Raw genomic sequence first — 22960 nt, 5'->3', positions numbered from 1 at the left:
TGCTTTACACAATCCACATTCTTTGTATTTTGTTTTAGAGGATGCCTTTTTAGTTTTATTCTGAAAAACAACAAGACTGCCATAAGCCCGTATCCATAGAATGTCACATACCACCGTACATACCCTCCATCCATACCACAGGCGCAGGGGTAGACGGCTCCTTTTGGTCACTAGTACTCTCCATGACCTTAAACAGCCTGGATTCGGACCTTTCCGACAAGGATCTCGGCTTGTAGCTGGGTTCTGACTTTTAAAACCGGCTTTATTCCCGCCTTCCTGGCCTGCAGGGCCAAATCTCGCGGGATTTATGACGTTGCATGCTCACGCCTCTTCGCACGCGTGATCCATCAGGCCGCCCTTTATTATTATAATGGGACTCCGCCCCCTTCCTGACATAGCGTGCCGCATAGGAGCTGCTCAACGTTCAACAGCCTGGATCCCCGTGCCTGCCTTCCGCCGGAGATGCCTGCAATAGCGGCGGGTTCTGCCACCCGGTTAGTAAGGGAAGAGTGAGCAGAGATGGGGTTTGAAAACACATCGCCCACACAGTCGCCAGTACAGACCTCAATCTTTGGGGCCCCCGTACTCTGATGCTTCCCGCGTCTTCCGGGTTTGTGGAGCTGGGAAGCTCCTCCTTTTTTATATCTGTGGGTTTCCTGTCCTGGGAGAGGCGAACCCTCTCTCATGGACGATAGGGAAAAAAGGGTCAACTGTTTCTCTAGAAACAGCCCTACTCTTGTTCCCTGTGTTTGTTCACTTCCATGGGGCAGAGCTGCAGTACCAAAACATAGCATGACTGTTGTCCATGGGCTATCTTTGGAAATAAAGTATACACTTTCCTAGACAAACCCTTCAAATGATGGTTCTGAAAATCATCAAAATAGAAGACAAAGGCTTGAGTCAAGAGGGTTGCTTTTAGTGATGAGCGAAGCAAGCTTCAGATGCTATATTTGAAGTTGCTTCATTCAAAACTTCAAATTAATACTGTACAGAGATCCTTCTCCGTAAAGTATTAAAATGTATGGGCTCTGCTTTGGCACCAGTCAGAACCGAAGCAGAGTTCAATTCCAAGTTTTCTAGTGGTTTTCCAGTGTAAAAATCAACTACCAAAGTTATTTTTTTTAAACTCGCTTTATTGAAAAATGGTAAGCAAATTATGTGACAGTACATTCCAAAATTACTGTGATGAACATAGTCATACAATGTTATAAGGAGATCAATGCACAATTATACATTTCGCATCAGTACATACAGTAATATACAGGACACAGTATCCATATTACCTCGTTTTGACTGACGTCATTGGGCAGAGCAATACATTTATGCTGTGAATTATTTCAGTTGAATCTAATTAACAGACCCTGATATCGTACAATTGGACGGGTGCATCCCTCAATCCATCGAATACAGATGGGCCGTCGTAGCAGTCAGATGGGAAGCACACCAAGGTCCCCATATTTTCTTGAATTTTTGAGGACAGCCCCTACGAGAATAAATGATCCTTTCGAAGGGAATAATATTATTAACCATGGTTTTCCATTGTCCAACCGTAGGAGGTCTGTCCGCCATCCATCTGATTGCAATGGCTTTCCTAGCCATAAATAGGGTTTCTCTAATGAAGGTGAGGGTGTAACGTGATCGTGATTCATCTTCCACAATACCCAGAAGACAAGATTTAGGGCACACCACCAGTGAGCCCGGGATCAGGGACGAGACCACATCCACCACCCCTCTCCAGAACAGTTGTATGTGACTACAATCCCACATTAGGTGCCAAAAATCCGCATTCAGTTGTGAACACCTGTGGCACTCTGTGTGCTGTCTCCTACCCATTCTAAAGAGCCTGGTTGGGGTCAAATAACACCTATTTAAAATGAAGAGCTGTGTCAATCTGTTATTGAGAGATGGAGATGCCGCCACTGGAGCCTCCAGAGCTCTACCGAAGTTATTTAACAAAGTCACGCGCGACTTCATGAAAAACTGGCTTCGGCTCATCGGAGCCCAAACATTTTAATACTGTATGGAGACGGATCTCCGTACAGTATTAATCTGAAATTTTGAATGAAGGGACTGTAGCTTCGAAAGCTTGCTTTGCTCATCACTAGTTGGTTTATTTTTATACACAATGTAGTGAGGTCAAGAATATTACATATGATAATTTTGCTCTAATGGTCCCTTTACACGGGATGGCTATCTAGCAGAATGTCGGGAACGCTTCCTGACAATCTGCTGATCGCTAGCGGAGAAGACCGGTGCATTCATATGCACCTATCTCCTTCAGAGTATGGGGAGAAGCGATCGCTAATGCCGTCACTCTTCCCCATAACGACTTGCTGTTTCCCGGCAGCAGACTGTGTGTACACAGCACAATCTGCCACTGGAAAACAATGATATTCTGTGCTGCACAAAAGATCCAATTACCCGATGAACAAGTGTTTTGCTCCTTCATTGGGTAATTGGTCGTGCATTTACACCTCAAGATCATCGCTAACGAGTGTTACTACTAACGCTGGTTCGCGATGATCTATTCAATTGTCGGCCAGTGTAAAGGGCCCTTTAGATGACCTTCCTCAACAACATAAGTCTGATAACAACATATCAGACTTATGTTGTCGCCGAACATGGACTTTGCATCCGGGTTTCTATTGTCTAAACAGAAACCTGGTGGCTATGGAGCCAGCTCAGCTCCTGAGCAGGAACTATCTGTATGGTAGATGTCGGTAAGGGGTTAAATCCCAAATCAAATCCTCCAGTCCACTCCTAAATATTACTATTAGACGTAAATGACAATGGTACTGTGGGGAAAACATTTCTTACCTCTCCTGCCAACTGCTCAAACATGGAAACCTCTGGACCTTCACCAAACATATTAGGCATCGGATTTTTTTCCAATCTGTGCAGGTTTGAAAAATAGAATTGTGCAAGAATAAGAACAAATATATTATTAAAGGGCTATTCTGGTTTCTGGAAATATTTCATTGTATCATATAAATTCCAAACAGCTCTCAGGAGGTTTGCTTGAAGACACTGAATGGGACCCTTCAAAGAATATAAATCTGTCCTTGTCATGTGAATCTCACAACACATGCAGGTCCATCACACAAGCAGGATGGATTTACTTTCTTATATGGAAGTAAACAATGAAAGTCCTCATTCAATTACTACAAGCTGAGATCTTGAAAACTACACGATGCAATGTTGTTAGTGAGAAACAATCCACGTTGACCATCAGATCAAGATGCAAAACACTGTGCTCCCCCCTTATAAGCCATGTAAGAAGCAATACTATCTGACTGCAGACAATACACTGGGTTGACATTGCCTGGCAGGTAAAAATAAATAAATCACATCCTTTCTCTTGTAGAAAAACAGTTAACCCTTTGTGACAGAACAGCTCAATACTTTTAATAAAGGCCACTTAAAAAAATATGATTACCTGGACACAGCTGCTGCAAGGATCCCAATGCTAGTCTCAGCAGGAGGCATCGAGGAATGCCCCGGAGGTTGGTTCACAGTCAAGTTCAAAGTAATGGATCCTTTCTCAGTGATACCAATCCTGTGGAAAAAACAAACCATATTTACTCCTCTGTAATGTAAAGGATCTGCTTCTTCTGAAAGACTGCACAATGATTTTCAAAATTCCCTCTGTGTACAGTAGTCTGAAAGCGTTGAAGGGCACCCAGGCTAAAGACTGCACAAAACAAGTCTACAAGGAATCTGGGTTTATCACAGCAGCCATGCAAAAGATCTTCCTTTATCTGGATGACTAACTGGAGGCATTCCAATAACAACATTATAACAATTTCCTTTAAACAAAAGACAATTTCACATAAAATTTTAAATTCTGTTCATCTTCTTGTCCTTACTTTGGGCGGCATGCCTTAAAGGGAACTTGTCACCGGGATTTTGGGTATAGAGCTGAGGACATGGGTTGCTAGATCGCCGCTAGCACATCCGCAATACCCAGTCCCCATAGCTCTGTGTGCTTTTATTGTGTAAAAAAAAGATTTGATACATATTCAAATTAACATAAGAGTCATATCTTACTTGTGTGACCAGAGAAGAGCATTTTCAAGCTCTGACTCATCTCAGGTTAATTTGCATGTGTATCAAATCGTTTTTTATACACAATAAAAGCACACAGAGCCATAGGGACTGGATATTGCGGATGTGCTAGCAGCCATTTAGCAACCCATGTCCTCAGCTCTATACCCAAAATCCTGGTGACAGGTTCCCTTTAAGGCCCTATTAGGGCTTTTTCACACGAGCGGATGCCGTGCGGGTAATTTGCTGCGTGAAAGTAAGCCAAGCCCCGTTTCGGACAGCAGAGACACGGAGCATTAACATTATTGATAATGCTCCATGCCTCTCTGTGACCTTTTTACTAAAAAATCTGTGAGATAAAGTTGTCACCGTGATTTTGTAGTAAAAATGTCACAGAGAGGCAAAGAAAATTATCAATTATGTTAATGCTCCGTGTCTCTGCTGTCCGGAAGGGGGCTTGGCACTCTTTCACACAGTGGATTCCACGCACGGGATCCGCTCGTGTGAAAGAGCCATAAAAGGGCCTAAAGGCATGCCGCCCAAAGCAAGAGCCCTTATACAGGTCGATCTGATGATACCTGATGTCGTCTAGTATGAACGTTCCTTCCCAACCACTGCCCCATGTAAATATGCCTAGTGGTCAGCTGGGTGATGGCATCTTTCATGCGGGATTAATCATTATCTGTCAGCAGCACATTAACCTCTAAAAATGGGATGTATTACCAACAAATGCAAACTGTATGGGGAGGAACGATGAGTTTGTTCTCCTGCAATATGATGTCTGCCACACGTAAAAGGCAGTTAACAAGCACTGGTCAAAAATCTCCTCTGTAAAACGAGTCTTAACCCTTTCAGCCCCAGAGGGTTTTTCGGTTTTGCATTTTCATTTTTCACTCCCTGCCTTTCCGGGACATAATTGTTTTTATTTTTCTGTTCACATAGCTGTATAAGGCTTTGTTTTTTGCTGGACAAGTTGCACTTTCTAAGTCCACCATTTAATATTGCATGCGATGTGGTGGGGATCTGGAAAAAAATTCAAAATGGGTTGGAATAGGAAAAAATAAAATAAAAAAAATAACACTTTCGCAACAGTTTTATGGGTTTTGCTTTTAAAGCGTTCCCTATACAATAAAACTGGTCAGTACGATTATAGCGATACCATATATGTATAGTTTTTATTGCATTTTAATTACAAACAAAAAGATAAAAACTTTGAAAAAATATTATGACCCCTGTTGAGGGACGTGTTGAATTTAAATATATATGTATATATGCCCTTGCATACAGTTGCAAGAAAAAGTATGTGAACCCTTTGGAATGATATGGATTTCTGCACAAATTGGTCATAAAATGTGATCTGATCTTCATCTAAGTCACAACAATAGACAATCACAGTCTGCTTAAACTAATAACACACAAAGAATTAAATGTTACCATGTTTTTATTGAACACACCATGTAAACATTCACAGTGCAGGTGGAAAAAGTATGTGAACCCCTAGACTAATGACATCTCCAAGAGCTAATTGGAGTGAGGTGTCAGCCAACTGGAGTCCAATCAATGAGATGAGATTGGAGGTGTTGGTTACAGCTGCCCTGCCCTATAAAAAACACACACCAGTTCTGTGTTTGCTTTTCACAAGAAGCATTGCCTGATGTGAATGATGCCTCGCACAAAAGAGCTCTCAGAAGACCTACGATTAAGAATTGTTGACTTGCATAAAGCTGGAAAGGGTTATAAAAGTATCTCCAAAAGCCTTGCTGTTCCTCAGTCCACGGTAAGACAAATTGTCTATAAATGGAGAAAGTTCAGCACTGCTGCTATTCTCCCTAAGAGTGGCCGTCCTGTAAAGATGACTGCAAGAGCACAGCGCAGATTGCTCAATGAGGTGAAGAAGAATCCTAGAGTGTCAGCTAAAGACTTACAAAAGTCTCTGGCATATGCTAACTTCCCTGTTAGCAAATATATGATACGTAAAACACTAAACAAGAATGGATTTCATGGGAGGATACCACAGAGGAAGCCACTGCTGTCCAAAAAAAACATTGCTGCACGTTTACAGTTTGCACAAGAGCACCTGGATGTTCCACAGCAGTACTGGCAAAATATTCTGTGGACAGATGAAACCAAAGTTAAGTTGTTTGGAAGAAACACACAACACTATGTGTGGAGAAAAAGAGGCACAGCACACCAACATCCAAACCTCATCCCAACTGTGAAGTATGGTGGTGGGGGCATCATGGTTTGCGGCTGCTTTCCTGCGTCAGGGCCTGGACGGATTGCTATCATCGAAGGAAATATGAATTCCCAAGTTTATCAAGACATTTTGCAGGAGAACTTAAGGCCATCTGTCCACCAGCTGAAGCTCAACAGAAGATGGGTGTTGCAACAGGACAACGACCCAAAGCATAGAAGTAAATCAACAACAGAATGGCTTAAACAGAAGAAAATCCACCTTCTGGAGTGGCCCAGTCAGAATCCTGACCTCAACCCAATTGAGATGCTGTGCCATGACCTCAAGAAAGCGATTCACACCAGACATCCCAAGAATATTGCTGAACTGAAACAGTTCTGTAAGGAGGAATGGTCAAGAATTACTCCTGACCGTTGTCCACGTCTGATCTGCAACTACAGGAAACGTTTGGTTGAAGTTATTGCTGCCAAAGGAGGTTCAACCAGTTATTAAATCCAAGGGTTCACATACTTTTTCCACCTGCACTGTGAATGTTTACATGGTGTGTTCAATAAAAACATGGTAACATTTAATTCTTTGTGTGTTATTAGTTTAAGCAGACTGTGATTGTCTATTGTTGTGACTAAGATGAAGATCAGATCACATTTTTTGACCAATTTGTGCAGAAATCCATATCATTCCAAAGGGTTCACATACTTTTTCTTGCAACTGTATATGCATGTATATTGGCCCTTTTGCATGGGCCGGTCCAGGTGGTATGGGTGTATACATGGAGATGTATGTATGCCCCCTTGTCAGCATACATCTCTATGTATAATATATCCATATGCAGGTGGACTTATTTATTACTGCCCATTTATGATATTGTGTATATGGACATGCATGTAGATGTGCCCCAAACATCTATATGGATGTATATACCTAAGTGCCCCCAGGTTGGGTAGTATGTATATGTGTACATATATATGTATATATATTGATCAGCCTGGTTCGTTTATGACGTGGGAGTGTGTGATGTTATGTTGTAGCAGCTGGGGGCTTACAGCTTGTGCAGGAAGTCCTTTGTTTCAGTTCTAGCATTCCGTCACACGACCCCACGATGATGTCATCACCCTCCTGTTGAAGAAGGAGGAGGGGGCTGCTTTTGTGCTATAAAACCCCAAACCGTACAGAGGTGCGGTCTCTGGGATTCCTGGACTGCAATGAGAGACACATGGGAGCTGCACCCTGAAGGAAGAGAGGCCACATGGCCCTGAGAATGGCTGAGTACCCCTTTCCCTCCAGACCCCTAATACACCTGCCCTGATTCACCCCTTCCCTGCCACCAACTCATACCCCTGTAGCTGCCCTGTAATCTGCCTGCATACCCCAGTAGTAGCTGAGTGTTGGGTGTGATGCTAAGGAATGTATGTATGTGTATTGTACAGCTAGAGGGTGGGGTGGAATTGGGAATTGTCTAGTGTAGTGAGGTCTGTATTGTGGTGTGTACGTCTATATGTATATATATTTATAACCATTGATCTATAAATATATATAGATATAGCGTATAATTAGATTTGTATTGTTGTAAGTGATCCCCCCCTGGTTCCCTTGCCTGCCCATGATTTAACCCCTACATTCCCTGATCCACACCCTGGGCCCTGATTAACCCTTGCCTTGCTTGTGACACCCTGGGCCCTGATTAACCCTTGCCTTGTTTGTGTCCCTGGTACTGGGCACCCTGGTCCCCCAAACCCCTGCCCTGATTTCCCTTATCCTGTGCCCCTGATTGTATTTGTGGTTTACTCACACCCCTGTAAGACCACCGTTAACCCTCGTCGTACCCCGTAGGGATAGAAAGTAGTCAAGTGGGTGGGTTGTTATATACTTGTATGTGTGAACTGTATAGTTAGTTGATGGGTGGAAATGGGAACGTGTAGTGTAGTTTAGGATTGTATATTTGTAGTGCTGTGTATTGTTAGTGTATTGCGTGCTTAGTGTATTAGGTTGTAATAAATACCGTTATATTTGTACCCTTTGTGTAGCGTGTACTTGTTAGCGGTAGCGAGTTAGTAAGGCGCATGCAGCTAGCGTAGTGATTAGTGTAAAGCATAGCGAAAGTATTGTATTGTTATATAAAGGTATAAACGGGCGGAGTCATCAATAGACGGCTCCTCCCATTTATGAATATTAATTATTGATATTTGCATAAATATTGGTGATTATTATTCCCCCTTTACAACCCCTATGTAGTTATGTATACAGAGCTGTTTGGGGGCTTATTTTTTGCAGGGCAATCTATACTTCTCAAATAGTATTCCAATAGGTTACTGGCACTCCTGTGGTTAATCTCTTCCCGCTGTGTATATTTGGTCATGCTGGATTTTATCAGAGGGAACTCTCCTCAGTGCTGCTCTATGCAGTATAGATATATAATTCTATGTTTAACCCCTTAAGGACTGATTTTTGGTTGCTCTATATTACACTTTTTGTGAGGCAAGATAACAAGAAATAGCTGTTTTGGCACCGTTTTTATTTTTTGTTATTTACAACATTCATCTGACAGGTTAGATCATGTGATATTTTTATAGACCAGGTTGTCACGGATGCGGCGATACCTAATATGCATACTTTTTATTTTATTTATGTAAGTTTTACACAATGATTTCATTTTTGAAGCAAAAAAAATCATGTTTTAGTGTTTCCATAGTCTGAGAGCCATAATTTTTTCAGTTTTTGGGCGATTATCTTAGGTAGGGCATGATTTTTGCGGGATGAGATGGCGGTTTTATTGGCACTATTTTGGGGTGCGTGTGACTTTTTGATCGCTTGCTATTACACTTTTTGTGATGTAAGGTGACAAAAAATTGTTTATTTAGCACAGTTTTAATTTTTTATTCTTTACGGTGTTCATCTGAGAGGTTAGGTCATGTGATCTTTTTATAGAGGCCGGTCGATACAAACGAGGCGAGATCAAATATGTATACTTTTATTTTTTTTATGTAAGTTTTACACAATAACAGCTTTTTTCAAAAAAAAAATATGTTTTAGTGTCTCCATATTCTGAGCCATATAGTTTTTTTTTTTTTTTTGGCGATTGTCTCAGGTAGGGCCTCATTTTTTGCGGGATGAGCGTGACCGGTTAGATTGGTACTATTTTGGTGGGCAAACGCCTTTTGATCGCTTGCTGTTGTCACTTTTTGTGATGTAAGGTGACAAAAAAATGGTTTATTTAGCAGTTTTTATTTTTACGGCTGTTCATCTGCAGGGTTAGGTCATGTGATACTGTTTATAGAGCCGGTCAGACTACGGACGCGGCGATACCCAACTATGTATACTCCCCCCCCCCCCCCCCCCCCCCCCCCCACTTTACCTAATTTTTTTAACTTTATTTTGGGAAAATTACGTTTTTGTTTATTTTTACTTGAAAACTTGAAATTTTTTGGGGGGAAAACTTTATTTTTCAAACTCTTTTTTTCACTCTTATTTTTTGTCCCACTTTCGGACCTTGAACTTTGGGGGGTATATTGCTTTATAATGCATTCCAATACTTCTGTATTGGAATCGCATTGGCTGTATGAGTAATACTGTGTGTAATTACTCATACAGCTTCGGGGCCTCTGACGATCCAGGGGGCTGGATCTCACAGGCTCGTCACCGGAAGGCAGCGCAGATGCCTCAGGAAGGCATTGAGCTGCCTTCCATGCCATCGGGTCCCCCCCACAGCCCCATGGGGACCCGATGGCACCACGGCCGCACCAGGTAAAAGCCGCAAACCGCAGGTCTGAATTAACCTGCGGTTTGCGGCGATCGCCGACACGGGGGGGTCACGGGACCCCCCCCTGCGCATTTAGCCGAGGTGCCTGCTCAATGATTTGAGAAGGCACCTTGTTCCGATCACCGCCCGCCGGCAATCGGAACAACACATGACGTACCGGTACGTCATGTGTCCTTAAGGACTCGGGAAACATGCCGTACCGGTACGTCATGTGTCCGTAAGGGGTTAAGAGACAAAGGGGGTCATTTATTAAGAACGGCGTTTCAGATGCCGGTCTTAGTAAGCCCTATATCTGGAGGTGGATACGCCGAAGTTATCAAGAGGCGCCGCCCTCTACATAACTTCGGCGTATCCACCGAAAGTCTGAATGTAAGATAGCTTACATTTAGACAATTTTCTATGCCTAAAACAGGCATTAAAAAATTATGACCGAGATGGGCTGCTGACCCGTCCTGAGGATAGGTCATGAGTGTCAAAATCTCGGAAAAACTCTTTAGGCTACTTTCACACTAGCATTCGGGTGTCCGCTTGTGAGCTCCGTTTGAAGGGGACTCACAAGCGGCCCGGAACACATCCGTCCAGCCCTAATGCATTCTCAGTGGACGCGGATCCGCTCAGAATGCATCAGTCTGGCAGCGTTCAGCCTCCGCTCCGCTCAGCACGCAGACACCTGAACGCTGCTTGACAGCGTTCGGCTGTCCGCCTGGCCGTGCGGAGGCAAGCGGATCCGTCCAGACTTACAATGTAAGTCAATGGGGACGGATCCGTTTGAAGATGACACAATATGGCTCAATCTTCAAACGGATCTGTCCCCCATTGACTTTCAATGTAAACTCTGGACGGATCCGTTCAGGCTACTTTCACACTTAGAATTTTTTCAAACTATAATGTAGACGGATCCGTTCTGAACGGATACAAACGTCTGCATTATAGGAGCGGATCCGTCTGAGCAGACATCAGATGGACCCGATCTGAACGGTAGTGTGAAAGTAGCCTCAAACGGATAGTTCCATCTAACCGTTACTAAGGCGAGATGGGACTACGTGACAATCACCAGGTGGCCAGGATACAGTAGAGCACAGCAAGCTATGATAGCTTCTCTAATTCAGAAAAGACATAGCCCTTGCTGTGCTGCGCTGTTTCTGTCGCTCCCATGCACTGCAATTAGGACCTACTAAAACAACGGATCGCTGGCCCACTTCCCTGTCTCCTGCCAACTTCCCTGGCCGGCACCATTTCGACTTACGGTAGTAACGGCAAGACAGGACAAACCGTTTTACCAGGGGCGTAACTAAATGCTCATGGGCCCTTGTGCAAGAGTTCAGATTGGGCCCCCCTTCCTCAGTGCTTGTGGCCAGGGAAGCACATTGCCTTTGTGCTGCCTGAGGCAGAAATTGAAACGGCACCTCCACCCATGCCAAATACTTGACCTAACACCCTTCCCTCCAGTCAGAGATCTAACTAGAACAACATGCACTTTCTATAATACTGGTGTCTTCATATGCAGCACAAGGGTCGTTGGGCCCCCTCAGGCTCCTGGGCCCGGTAGCGACCTGCTACTCTGCAACCCCCACCCCCCCTATAGCTACGCCCCTGCCTTTTACTTAAATTCTAAAATTTTCAATGCTCGTTACCGATAATCTGCCCGGCAGTCTAAAGGGCCTTTACACTTAGACACTATTAGTAACTCTGTCCTAATGAGTTAATATTTACTGAAAACTTATCTCAGTGAATAAGCATTAAATCCTAACTTGAGATTCTCCTTGAGATTTTATAATGTCAAAGTCCAAAAACACTGGCTGAAGAGTAAAAGAACTGAAGTTGTACATTTATATGGCCTCTGAGTAACAAAGTAACATAGTACATAAAGGCAAAAAAAAGACATTTGTCCATCAGTTCGGCCTGTATCCTGCAAGTTGATCCAGAGGAAGGAAAAAAAAAAAGCTGAGGTAGAAGCCAAATTTTCCCCACTTTAGGGGAATAAAAGATTCTTCCGACTCAATCAGAATAAGTGCCTGGATCAACGACCCCTCTAGTAGCTATAGCCTGTAATATTATTACGCTCCAGAAATACATCCAGACCCCTCTTGAATTCCTTTATTGTACTCACCATCACCACCTCCTCAGGCAGAGAGTTCCATAGTCTCACTGCTCTTACCGTAAAGAATCCTCTTCTATGTTTCTGTACAAACCTTCTTTCCTCCAGACGCAGAGGATGTACCCTCGTCACAGTCACAGTCCTGGGGATAAATAGATGATGGATAGATCTCTGTACTGACCCCTGATATATTTATACATAGTAATTAGATCTCCCCCTCACGTCGTCTATTTCTAAAGTGAATAACCCTAATTTTGATAATCTTTCAGGGTACCTGTAGTTGCCCCCATTCCAGTTATTACTTGAGTTGCCCCTCCTCTGTACCCTCTCCAGCTCTGCTACTGTCTGCCTTGTTCACAGGAGCCCAGTACACACGTACTCCATGTGTGGTCTGACTAGTGATTTGTAAAGTGGTAGGACTATGTTCTCATCACGGGCATCTATGCCCCTTTTGATGTAACACCATTATCTTATTTGCCTTGGCAGCAGCTGCCTGACACTGGTTTTTACAGCTTAGTTTGCTGTTCACTTAATTTCCTAGGTTCTTTTCCATGTCAGTGTTACCCAGTGTTTTACCATTTAGTATATACGGGTGACCTTGCATTATTCCTTCCCATGTGGATAACCTTACATTTGTCAGTGGTTAAACCTCATCTGCCACTTATCTGACAAGCCTCCAATCTTTCCAGATCCGTCTGCTAGCTGTATACTGTCCCTTTCTGTGTCAATTACTTTACACAGTTTAAGTGTAATCTGCAAAAATATATATATTTTACTGTGCAAGACTTCTACAAGATCACTTAATAAATATATTGACGCAGAATAGGCCCCAACAGTGACCCCTGAGGTACTCCACTACGTGACTGTGACCCCATCTGAGTGTGTTACCGTTAATAACCACCCTCTGTTTTCTATCATTGAGCCAGTTACCCACATACAGATGTTTTCTCCCAGTCGAGCAATTCTCATTTTATATACTAACCTTTTATGTGGTACAGTGTCAAATGCTCTTGCGAGAGGTCCAGATATACGACATCCATTGATTCGCAGCTGTCAAGTCTAGAACTTACCTCCTCATAGAAAACTGATTAAATTAGTTTGGCATGACCGATTCCCTCACGAAGTCATGCTGATATGACGTTATTTGCTGACTTCCGGTGAGATGCTCTAAGATAGCATCTCTTAGAAAACCTTCACAACTGTTTAACCCCACAACAGATGTTAAACTTACCGGCCTTCATAAGTTTCCAGGCTCTGTTTTCTGGACCCTTTTTGAATATTGGCACCACATTTGCTATGCGCCAATCCTGTGGGACATTCCCTGTCAGTATAGAGGTCCGCAAATATCAGAAATAAGGCAGTCTGGAGTAACTCGTAAGAAGATGATCCTGTACTATACAGAGCTACAGGCTTTTTGACTCCTTCGTAAAGACCTCCCTCCACGACTGCCAACCCCTTCATCTATCACAAAACAACAACTTTACTCCACGAGACTTGTAGTTTCTCTACAACTTTCATGGCTCCTTTGTGTCCAGATACCTGAAACCACAGCAGAAAGACTTTAAGAGAAAAATAAGAAAAAGGGGAAATGGAATAGCACTTCTGTTGCCATCATAACAGAACGCCCAGCTATCTTTGGTAGACATTGAAAATGAATGGGTCGGCACCGTTCTGCAAAATTGCGGAACGGATCTAGACCCCCACTTGATACGGACGTGTGAATGGACCCTAAAGGGCTTGTCTCACTTCACCAAATAGCATTTATTATGTAGAGAAAGTTATTTCACACCACTTACTAATGTACTGTGATAGTCCATATTGCTCCCTTCGTTGTCTGGATTACTTTTTCCATCACATCATACACTGCTTATTTCAATGGTTACGACCACCCTGCAATCGATCAGTGGTGGTTGTGCTTGCACACTATAGGAAAAAGCACCAGCCTATGTGTGCTCCCACGGCCCCGGCCACCAGAGAGGCTGATGCTTTTTCCTATAGTGTGCAAACACGACCACCGCTCCTAGGGTGGTCGTAACCATGGAAATGAGAAGTGTGTGTGACGGAAAAATGAATCAAGACAGCAAAGGAAATAATATGGACAATCACAATGCATTAGTAAGTGCCTTGTATTAACTTTCTCTACATGATAAAAGTCATTTGCTGAAGTGAGACAACCCCTTTCAGCACATAACATGCCAGGGATCGAATAGGATAAAGATTCCCTTGATGATCTTACATTTACCGCTGATTCCCTTGATGATCTTACATTTACCGCTGACATTAAGGGGTATGCACATATACACTGCCCATCCAAAAAAAAAAAATCGCCACCAAAAATATTTAGTTGGACCGCCTTTAGCTTTGATTACGGCACGCATTCGCTGTGGCATTGTTTCGATAAGCTTCTACAATCTCACAAGATTTATTTCCATCCAGTGTTGCATACATTTTTCACCAAGATCTTACATTGATGATGGTAGAGTCTGTCTGCTGCGCAAAGCCTTCTCCAGCACATCCCAAAGATTCTCAATGGGATTAAGGTCTGGACACTGTGGTGGCCAATCCATGCGTGAAAATAATGTCTCATGCTCCCTGAACCACTCTTTAACAATTTGAGCCCGATGAATCCTGACAGGGTCATCTTGGAATATGCCCGTGCCATCAGGGAAGAAAAAAATCCATTGATGGAATAACCATGTTCAGGTAGTCAGCTGACCTCATTCTTGGAGCAACATACTGTTGCTGAACCTAGACCTGACCAACTGCACCAACCTCAAATCATAGCACTGCCCCCACAGGCTTGTATAGTAGGCACTAGGCATGAAGGGTGCATCACTTCATCTGCCTCTCTTCTTACCCTGATGTGCCCATCACTCTGGAACATGGTAAATCTGGACTCATCAGACCACATGACCTTCTTCCATTGCTCCAGAATCCAATCTTTATGCTCCCTATCATACCTTTTTTTTTCTGGTTTGCCTCACTCATTAGTGGTTTTCTTACGGCTACACAGCTGTTCAGTCCCAATCCTATGAGTTCCATTCGCATTGTACGTGTGGAAATGCTCTTGCTTTCACTATTAAACATAGCCCTGAGTTCTACTGTTGTTTTTCTTCGATTTTATTTCACCAAACGTTTAAGAGATCACCGATCACGATCATTTAGGTTTTTTTCCCCACCACATTTCTTCCTCGAATACGATGGGTCCCCACTATCCTTCCAGTTTTTAATGCATTTTAGTAGTTTCTGCAATCTCCTTAGATGTTTTCTCTGCTTGATGCATGCCAATGATTTGACCCTTCTCAAACAGACTAACATCTTTTCCACGACCACGAGATGTGTCTTTCGACATGGTTGCTTAAGAAACGAGAAGAAACTCATTGCACTAGTTGGGGTTAAATAACTTGTTGCCAGCTGAAAGATAATCGCCCATGCAGTAATTATCCAATAGGAGGCTCAAAACTATTTGCTTAGTTAGATCCAGGTGGCGACTTTTTTTTTGGGACAGGCAGCGTATAACAATCATGTGTGTTCAAAGCAATCTGTATAATAGACAGCGGCTATCCTGGTTGTGTATAAAAATATATTACAACGTTAGGAACTGGGCTCCAAGTTCTTTTATATGTTCTGTAACATACTTCAAAATGGACTTTGTTATCTGCCATTTACCTCCTCATCATGTCCTAGTCCGATATAGAATGATCGTTTGGGTTTGTAGCCTCTTTTTAGCAATAAATCAAGAGCTTGAAGAGCTCCCTGTGGAATAGAGAAAATGGAGATATAAATTATCATTGGAGAGAGGGTTTTCTGACAGTCTGGTTGTAAGGGAAACATTAACGCAAAATTTTCACTGGGGTTTTCATGAAGCAACCAGTCTGCCTCAGATTACACAGGTTTTCTCTCAATGGATTTTACAGGCTAAAAAGAGTTGTGCATGTTTGTCACCTGGGCAGACCTGAGAAGGGAAGCCTACTAACCTGCTTCCCAACGCTGGCTCCTGCACTCTTTGGACCTATGCTGATCTGCTTGGGTCCCAGGATGTAAACTTCTAGTTTGATGCTGCTACAGCCAATTCATGGCTGCAGCAGTGACCTGCTCCCCTGACTTCATGTCAAGCGGTCAAGTGATTCAAAAGGAGCAGGTCACAGCTACGGCCAGTGACTGGCTGCAGTGGCGTAAAACCAGACAGCCTGTTGGTATTGCTGACAGGTATCTTTTAACATCAGATTGACATGGGGTACAATAAAGACATACTTGTACCCCAAGTTCTCCCATGAGAATTTAATGACTGTTTTTAAAGGGAACCTGTCACCTGGATTTTGGGTATAGAGCTGAGGACATGGGCTGTTAGATCGCCGCTAGCACATCTGCAATATCCAGTCCCCATAGCTTTCTGTGCTTTTATTTTGTCAAAAAAATGATTTTGTAGATATGTAAATTAACCTTAGATGAGTCCTGTCTCCTCCATGCTTCAGAAAGGAGTCCAGCATTCTCTGACTCTGAGCCAAGCCACACCCACTGTGAAGGAGTCCAGTACCGCCCGCAACTTCCGAATCTCCTCCTTGCTCTCCGACGTCACAAAGCTAGAGCTTCACAATTTCAGTTCGTCCCCTGAGGCTGATGCCAGCACAGGAAGGGAACACTATGCCAACACTGCGCATGTGCTAGCTCGCGCATCGCCAGATTATGGCGCTCTAGCTTTGTGACGTCGGGGAGCAAGGAGGAGATTCGGAGTATGCGGGGCGGTGCCGGGCTCCGGAAACGTTAGTAACAGCTCCTTGGGCTTCTTACTTGCCTCATTTACATATATATAAAATAGTTTTTTTGACACAATAAAAGCACTATCCTCAGCTCTATACCCAAAATGCAGGCGACAGGTTCCCTTTAAACAATCCAATTTTAATGGTCCCATGGTCTCTTAAAGTTTTCCTATTTACAGCTCAGCAGTAAATCACTGGTTTCAGTGATGATGATTTAACTGTACTGATATTGCCGCTGCGGGAGACGTAAATATAGGGGATGCAGCAACTGGGCCCACAAGGACCCCCACACCACACTATTTGTTTAAATAATGCCAGGTTCCAAACACACAAAAAACAACCAAGAAAACATGACATCATATCCTAGAGTGTCTTTATTTGTTCTTGTTTGATTAGATATCACAATTGCAAAATACGAAAAATACAATAGAAAAGCAGTGTATTGTTCTCTCAGGCTGCAGCCATGTAATCTCCCCCTCCTTCTCCCTCCTCTTATGCTGGTGTATATGGGGTAGGAAGTTTAGGAGGAGGGCGCTGGGTGTAGTCTGGATAACTTATGTCACACATTTCGAAAGGGGCCATTTTATTGGAAGGAATCTCCAAGTTAGTAACAGTATAAAATAGATTTGGTTACACCATGTGGAATTGGAATAGACTACAAAATACAAACTCTCCCAAGATAAATCCCCCTCCGCACTCAAATATATACATATATAATCCAGAGAAGGGTTTGTAACAACAGGAGGTGAAAGAAAATGTCTCTTCTGATGGACACCTTCCCCATCTGTCAGAAATCTATCTGATCTTCCTCTTTAGTTATAGTTGTTATTATGCAAGTGTGTAAGGCTAGGTTTATACAGTGTATTTTGGGCATGGATTTTGGTGCAGATTCCATGCCAAAAACATACAGCCAGATTTACAATTAGCTCAAGTCAAAATAATGGAGTGAAAAAGTCGCATTTTTATGTGCAATCGCTAAAACTGCGCAAAAATTTGCTACTTTTATTGGCTCTGCGCTATGCTCGCTAGTTTTCTAAAAGTGGGCGTGTTTCCTTATGTAAATGAATCTCTAGACAGATTTACTATTGCGACAATTTAAAAAGTCGCTAAAAATTGCACAATTTCACTCCGGTGAGGACCATGATTATCTTATGCGACTTTTTCGTAAAGATATGCGACTTTTGTAAAGCTGCTTACTGAAGAATAAACTGCTACTGTCAAACCACATTTATCACAGTATTAAAGGACCATTAATAAATCTGACTTAGCCTAAAGTGACTTTGGACATATGTAAAAGTGGAGTAAGATGTAAGTGTAATGATAAATCTGGCCCATAGTATCTGAGCTGAAGGCAGCGTGTTATTAAGCCAGAGAAGCTGAACAGATTGATGTGTAGCTTTGTGGGAAAAGGTTCAGTAAAACTTGTATTTTATACATTTATATCCACGCTGTCAATCACTGATAGGACCGTCTCCTTGACTTCAAAGCCCAGAATGAGCAGGAATTTAAAAAGGTATAAAATACAAGTTCTACTGATCTTTTCCCATTAAACTATAGATCAATGTGCTCAGTTCCTCCTGTTCTACAACCACAATGTTTGTAGCTTACATTGCGTTTTCATGGTGACTAAACCATACCAGCGCTTTTTTGGTTCCGCTAGCGATTTAAAAAACCCCACTGTGGAAAAAATAAGGGCCCTATCCATTCTTGCGTGAATTCAGTGTCCAGAATTTCCATTGAAAATGGGCACGAATAAAAATCCTCACCGAAACCCACCCCCAAAAACCACATAAAAATGATGAGGAAATACAAGTGCATGCAAAAAAAAACCCATATCAGGTTGTTTTCAGAGCTGAAATCCTCATGTGAACCTAAAGGGTGATATTATGGAGCAACCAGTGGACATTATAGGAAGAAGGGTGTAAGAGGAAGAACTATAACTTCCAGGAGGTCCAGGCCGTTATGGGCAATCAGTGCTCATTAACTGGAGAGGGTTATAAAAGCACAGAACTACAACGCCCAGAATTTCTATGATATTATTAAGGACTGTCAGAGGACATTACAGGGGGCAAGTATAAGGAAAGTACTACAACTCTAGTTTTTGACAACTTATAGAGGGAAATACGAACCTCACACACAGCAGAGGTGCTCCGCCCACATGGTGATATCACCCAGGTCCTTCACCACTTCTCTGCCCTGCTGAGCTCTGTCTCATTGGATTAAATGGGGTGAAATGAAGCTGGCTGAAGTGGAGTGACCCAGTTTGAAAAGGCTGGAAAATTTTGCAGCAAGTCGCCCTGCAAAAATGAAGCCCTGACACAACTTCCATAGAAAGAAAAATAAAAAAATGATGGGGATGCGGCCATGCTAAAAGAATTTTGGGGCACATTATTAAGACCAGCGTATTAGACACCGGTCCTAATAAAGGCCCTGTGCTGGCAGTGGATTGGCTGGAGTATGTAGAGGAGCAGGCCTCTTTAAAACTTTTGGCGTATTCACTGCCCGCCTCTAATTGTAAAACAGCTTCCTAGTTGTCTTACATTTAGAACATTTTCTACCCCTAAAACAGGCGTAGAAAATGGTAAATCACCACATCCACAGTTCTACACTTGGCGTGAGCGGGGTGAGTTTGCAGATAGCGGTGCAACTAACAGTTGCACCGTCACCTGTGCCTGAAATACACCTAATATAGACGTATTTCAGTATAGTAAATGACCCCCTTTCTTCTTTTTAGAAAAGAGGTTTTATTACACAAAAGTAGTAAAACGTAAAAAAAACGATATGTATTTGGTATCGCTGAAATCGTACTGACCCAGAGAATAAATATATCATGTTATTTATGCTGAAAAATGAACGTTGCAAAATTTATAACGTAAAAACTCAGTGGCGATTTTCACGCATGGTTGCTAGGAGATGATCGGGATTTGGACCCGATCATTATTATTTTCCCTTATAACATGGTTATAAGGGAAAATAATAGCATTCTTAATACAGAATGCTAAGTAAATTAGGGATGGAAGGGTTAAAAAAATAAATAAAATTAAACTCACCTTATCCACTAGTTAGCCCAGCCCGGCTTCTTTTCTTAATTCTTCTTTGCTGACCTGGCAGGAAAAGGACCTTTGTGACGTCACTGCACTCATCACAACGTCCATCACATGATTCATCACCATGGTGATAGATCATGTGATGGACCATGTGATGAGCGCAGTGACATCACCAAAGGTCCTTTTCTCAAAGAATAAGACAGAAGAGAAGTCGGGCTGCGCGACAGAAGAGAAAGGGATTCTTTACGGTAAGAGCAGTGAGACTATGGAACTCTCTGCTTGAGGAGGTGGTTATGGTGAATTCACTAAGGCCTCTTTCACACGGGCGTTGCGGGAAAATGTGCGGGTGCGTTGCGGGAACACCCGCGATTTTTCCGCACGAGTGCAAAACATTGTAATGCGTTTTGCACTCGCGTGAGAAAAATCGTGCGTGTTTGGTACCCAAAGCCGAACTTCTTCACAGAAGTTCGGGCTTGGGATCGGTGTTCTGTAGATTGAATTATTTTCCCTTATAACATGGTTATAAGGGAAAATAATAGCATTCTGAATAGAGAATGCATAGTAAACTAGCGCTGGAGGGGTTAAAAAAATAATAATTTTTTTTAACTCACCTTAATCCACTTGCTGGCGCTGCCGGCATCTCGTCTGTCTCCTTCTGTGCTGAACAGGACCTGTGGTGAGCATTAATTCCAGGACCTTTGATGACGTCACTCTGGTCATCACATGATCCATCACCATGGTAAAAGATCATGTGACGTACCATGTGATGACCGGAGTGACGTCATCAAATGTCCTGTAACTGTACTTAATGCTCACCACAGGTCCCATTCAACAAAGGAGACAGAAGCAGATGCCGGGCTACGCGATCAAGTTGACTAAGGTGAGTTAAATTATTTTTTTTTTTTATACCCTCCAGCGATGTTTTACTATGCATTCTGTATTCAGAATGCTATTATTTTCCCTTATAACCATGTTATAAGGGAAAATAATAATGATTGGGTCTCCATCCCGATCGTCTCCTAGCAACCGTGCGTGAAAATCGCACCGCATCCGCACTTGCGGATGCTTGCGATTTTCACGCAACCCCATTCACTTCTATGGGGCCTGCGTTGCGTGAAAAACGCACAAAGAGGAGCATGCTGCGATTTTCACGCAACGCACAAGTGATGCGTGAAAATCATCGCTCATGTGAACAGCCCCATAGAAATGAATGGGTCAGTATTCAGTGCAGGTGCAATGCGTTCACCTCCCGCATCGCATCCGCGCGGAATACTCGCTCGTGTGAAAGGGGCCTAAGAGTTCAAGAGGGGCCTGGATGTATTTCTGGAGTGTAATAATATTGCAGGCTATAGCTACTAGAGATGGGTCGTTGATCCAGGGAGTTATTCTGATTGCCTGATTGGAGCCGGGAAGGAATCTTTTTTTCCCCTAAAGTGTGGAAAATTGGCTTCTACCTCACAGTTTTTTTTTTGCCTTCCTCTGGATCAACTTGCAGGATGACAGGCCGAACTGAATGGACAAATGTCTTTTTTCGGCCTTATGTACTATGTTACTAGTCCTGCAAAAAAACAAGCCCTTATATGGCCATAAATGGAAAAGTAAAGTAAAAAAAAAAAAAAAAAATTATGATTTAGACGTGAAAATTGTTTATGGCACAAAGGGTTAATGCCAAAAGAGGCTCGTTTCTGACCGTGCACTGAGGTTATAGGTTGATGCAATAACATTTCTTGATGTAGAGATAAAAATCACCTGAGGTAATTCAGGTAATACCCGCTAACAAGATAGTCCAGAAAAGAATGATAATCTCTACAGACCCATTGTGTCAGCAATCATTGCCTGGATTCAATACACCATTAGCAATCAGTGATGCTTTAAGGTTCTGTTCACATCTGCACTGAAGGCATCTTTTGGAGCCTCTGTTGTAGATTCTGTCAAATGTGATAGAAAAAGAAACTCAGTATTCAGCGCTATTTTTGGCACTAAATTCCAAAAGACCAAACTGTAAGTCACCTGGGTCCATTGGGCTACACTGGTGGCCATGGCCTGACAGATCCGTCAAAGTTTGAATTCTACTTTTCTGCTCCTAAGATGGAACAAAAAAACTGAATTCCTAACAGAGATGTGAGCTCAGATTCTGTTTGCATCCACAGTCATAATCAATATATACTAATTACCGGTATCACATTATTAATGTATTAACAGCTTTGTGTTTACAGACTTACAATTACGCAACATTTGTTGTCCAGGGCTCCTCTTCCATATATGTAACCATCACGCTCTTCTCCAGAGAAAGGTGGCACGTCCCAACCTTCAGGAGGGGCTGGTACAACATCCAAGTGAGCAAGGATCATGTAGGGCTTTAGACTTTGGTCTGAGCCTTGTACTGCAAAAAGGTGACTGTATTCTGCCACCACTTCATGTTTGATAATGCTTGAGGAGAACACGCTTGGAAACACTAATTTGCACAAAAGAAAAAAAAAGTGAAAGTACATAAAAAAAAGCCAAAGTGTAATGGTGGAAACAAATGGGTTCATCACAGTCTATATTTAAAGTTCACAAGATTCCCACACTAAAGGGCCACCAGTCAAACCATAATTTATGGGGTCTGATGCCTCCAATAACATGAACAGGGATGCTGTTTCAATAAGAGTGCCCATACATGTAGTGGCTGTATGAACTGCAAATTGGAGGTGTACAGCAAATTGGTTTGGTTTTGCAATGTTATTTTCAACCAAATGGAAATCACATAAACCAAGCTTGCCCTGTGGCAGAAAACCACATTGTGAAACTGCAGCAATTCACAGCAAGCAAATCACTTTTTATTTACTTGTCATATTCATATTTTTAACTTGGGCTGTTTCATTTTTATTCTGTAATTTATTGTTTTACTTTATTGCTTTACTTTATTGATCGATCTCTGCCTGGGACTAGATGTAGAGTGCCGGCCCACATTATCAATCGTTTGTAACAATTTGTTCCGATTAGGTTAATCAGGTGGACCTAGAGCACCTACCATTTAGTAATAGCCGGGTGAGCCACCATTACCTTTTCTTGTACTGA

At 42.6% G+C, this 22960-nt stretch overlaps 1 protein-coding gene across 1 annotated transcript in view; it reads right to left on the bottom strand.

Moving 5' to 3' along the window:
• The window catches only part of LOC120995014 (N-fatty-acyl-amino acid synthase/hydrolase PM20D1-like), a 112213-nt gene that overhangs the window by 51863 nt on the left and 37390 nt on the right, over window positions 1-22960 (bottom strand). Inside the window, 5 exon segments of the mRNA XM_040423965.1 lie at window positions 2818-2893; window positions 3437-3556; window positions 13493-13632; window positions 15763-15849; window positions 22123-22355. Of these exon segments, the coding sequence (XP_040279899.1) occupies window positions 2818-2893; window positions 3437-3556; window positions 13493-13632; window positions 15763-15849; window positions 22123-22355 (656 nt within the window).

This window comes from Bufo bufo, chromosome 3 (genome assembly GCF_905171765.1).
Source record: "Bufo bufo chromosome 3, aBufBuf1.1, whole genome shotgun sequence".
Classification (NCBI taxonomy): Eukaryota; Metazoa; Chordata; class Amphibia; order Anura; family Bufonidae; genus Bufo; species Bufo bufo.
The sequence above is the reverse complement of the archived record's forward strand: the minus strand, read 5'-3'. Positions and strand labels throughout refer to the sequence as shown.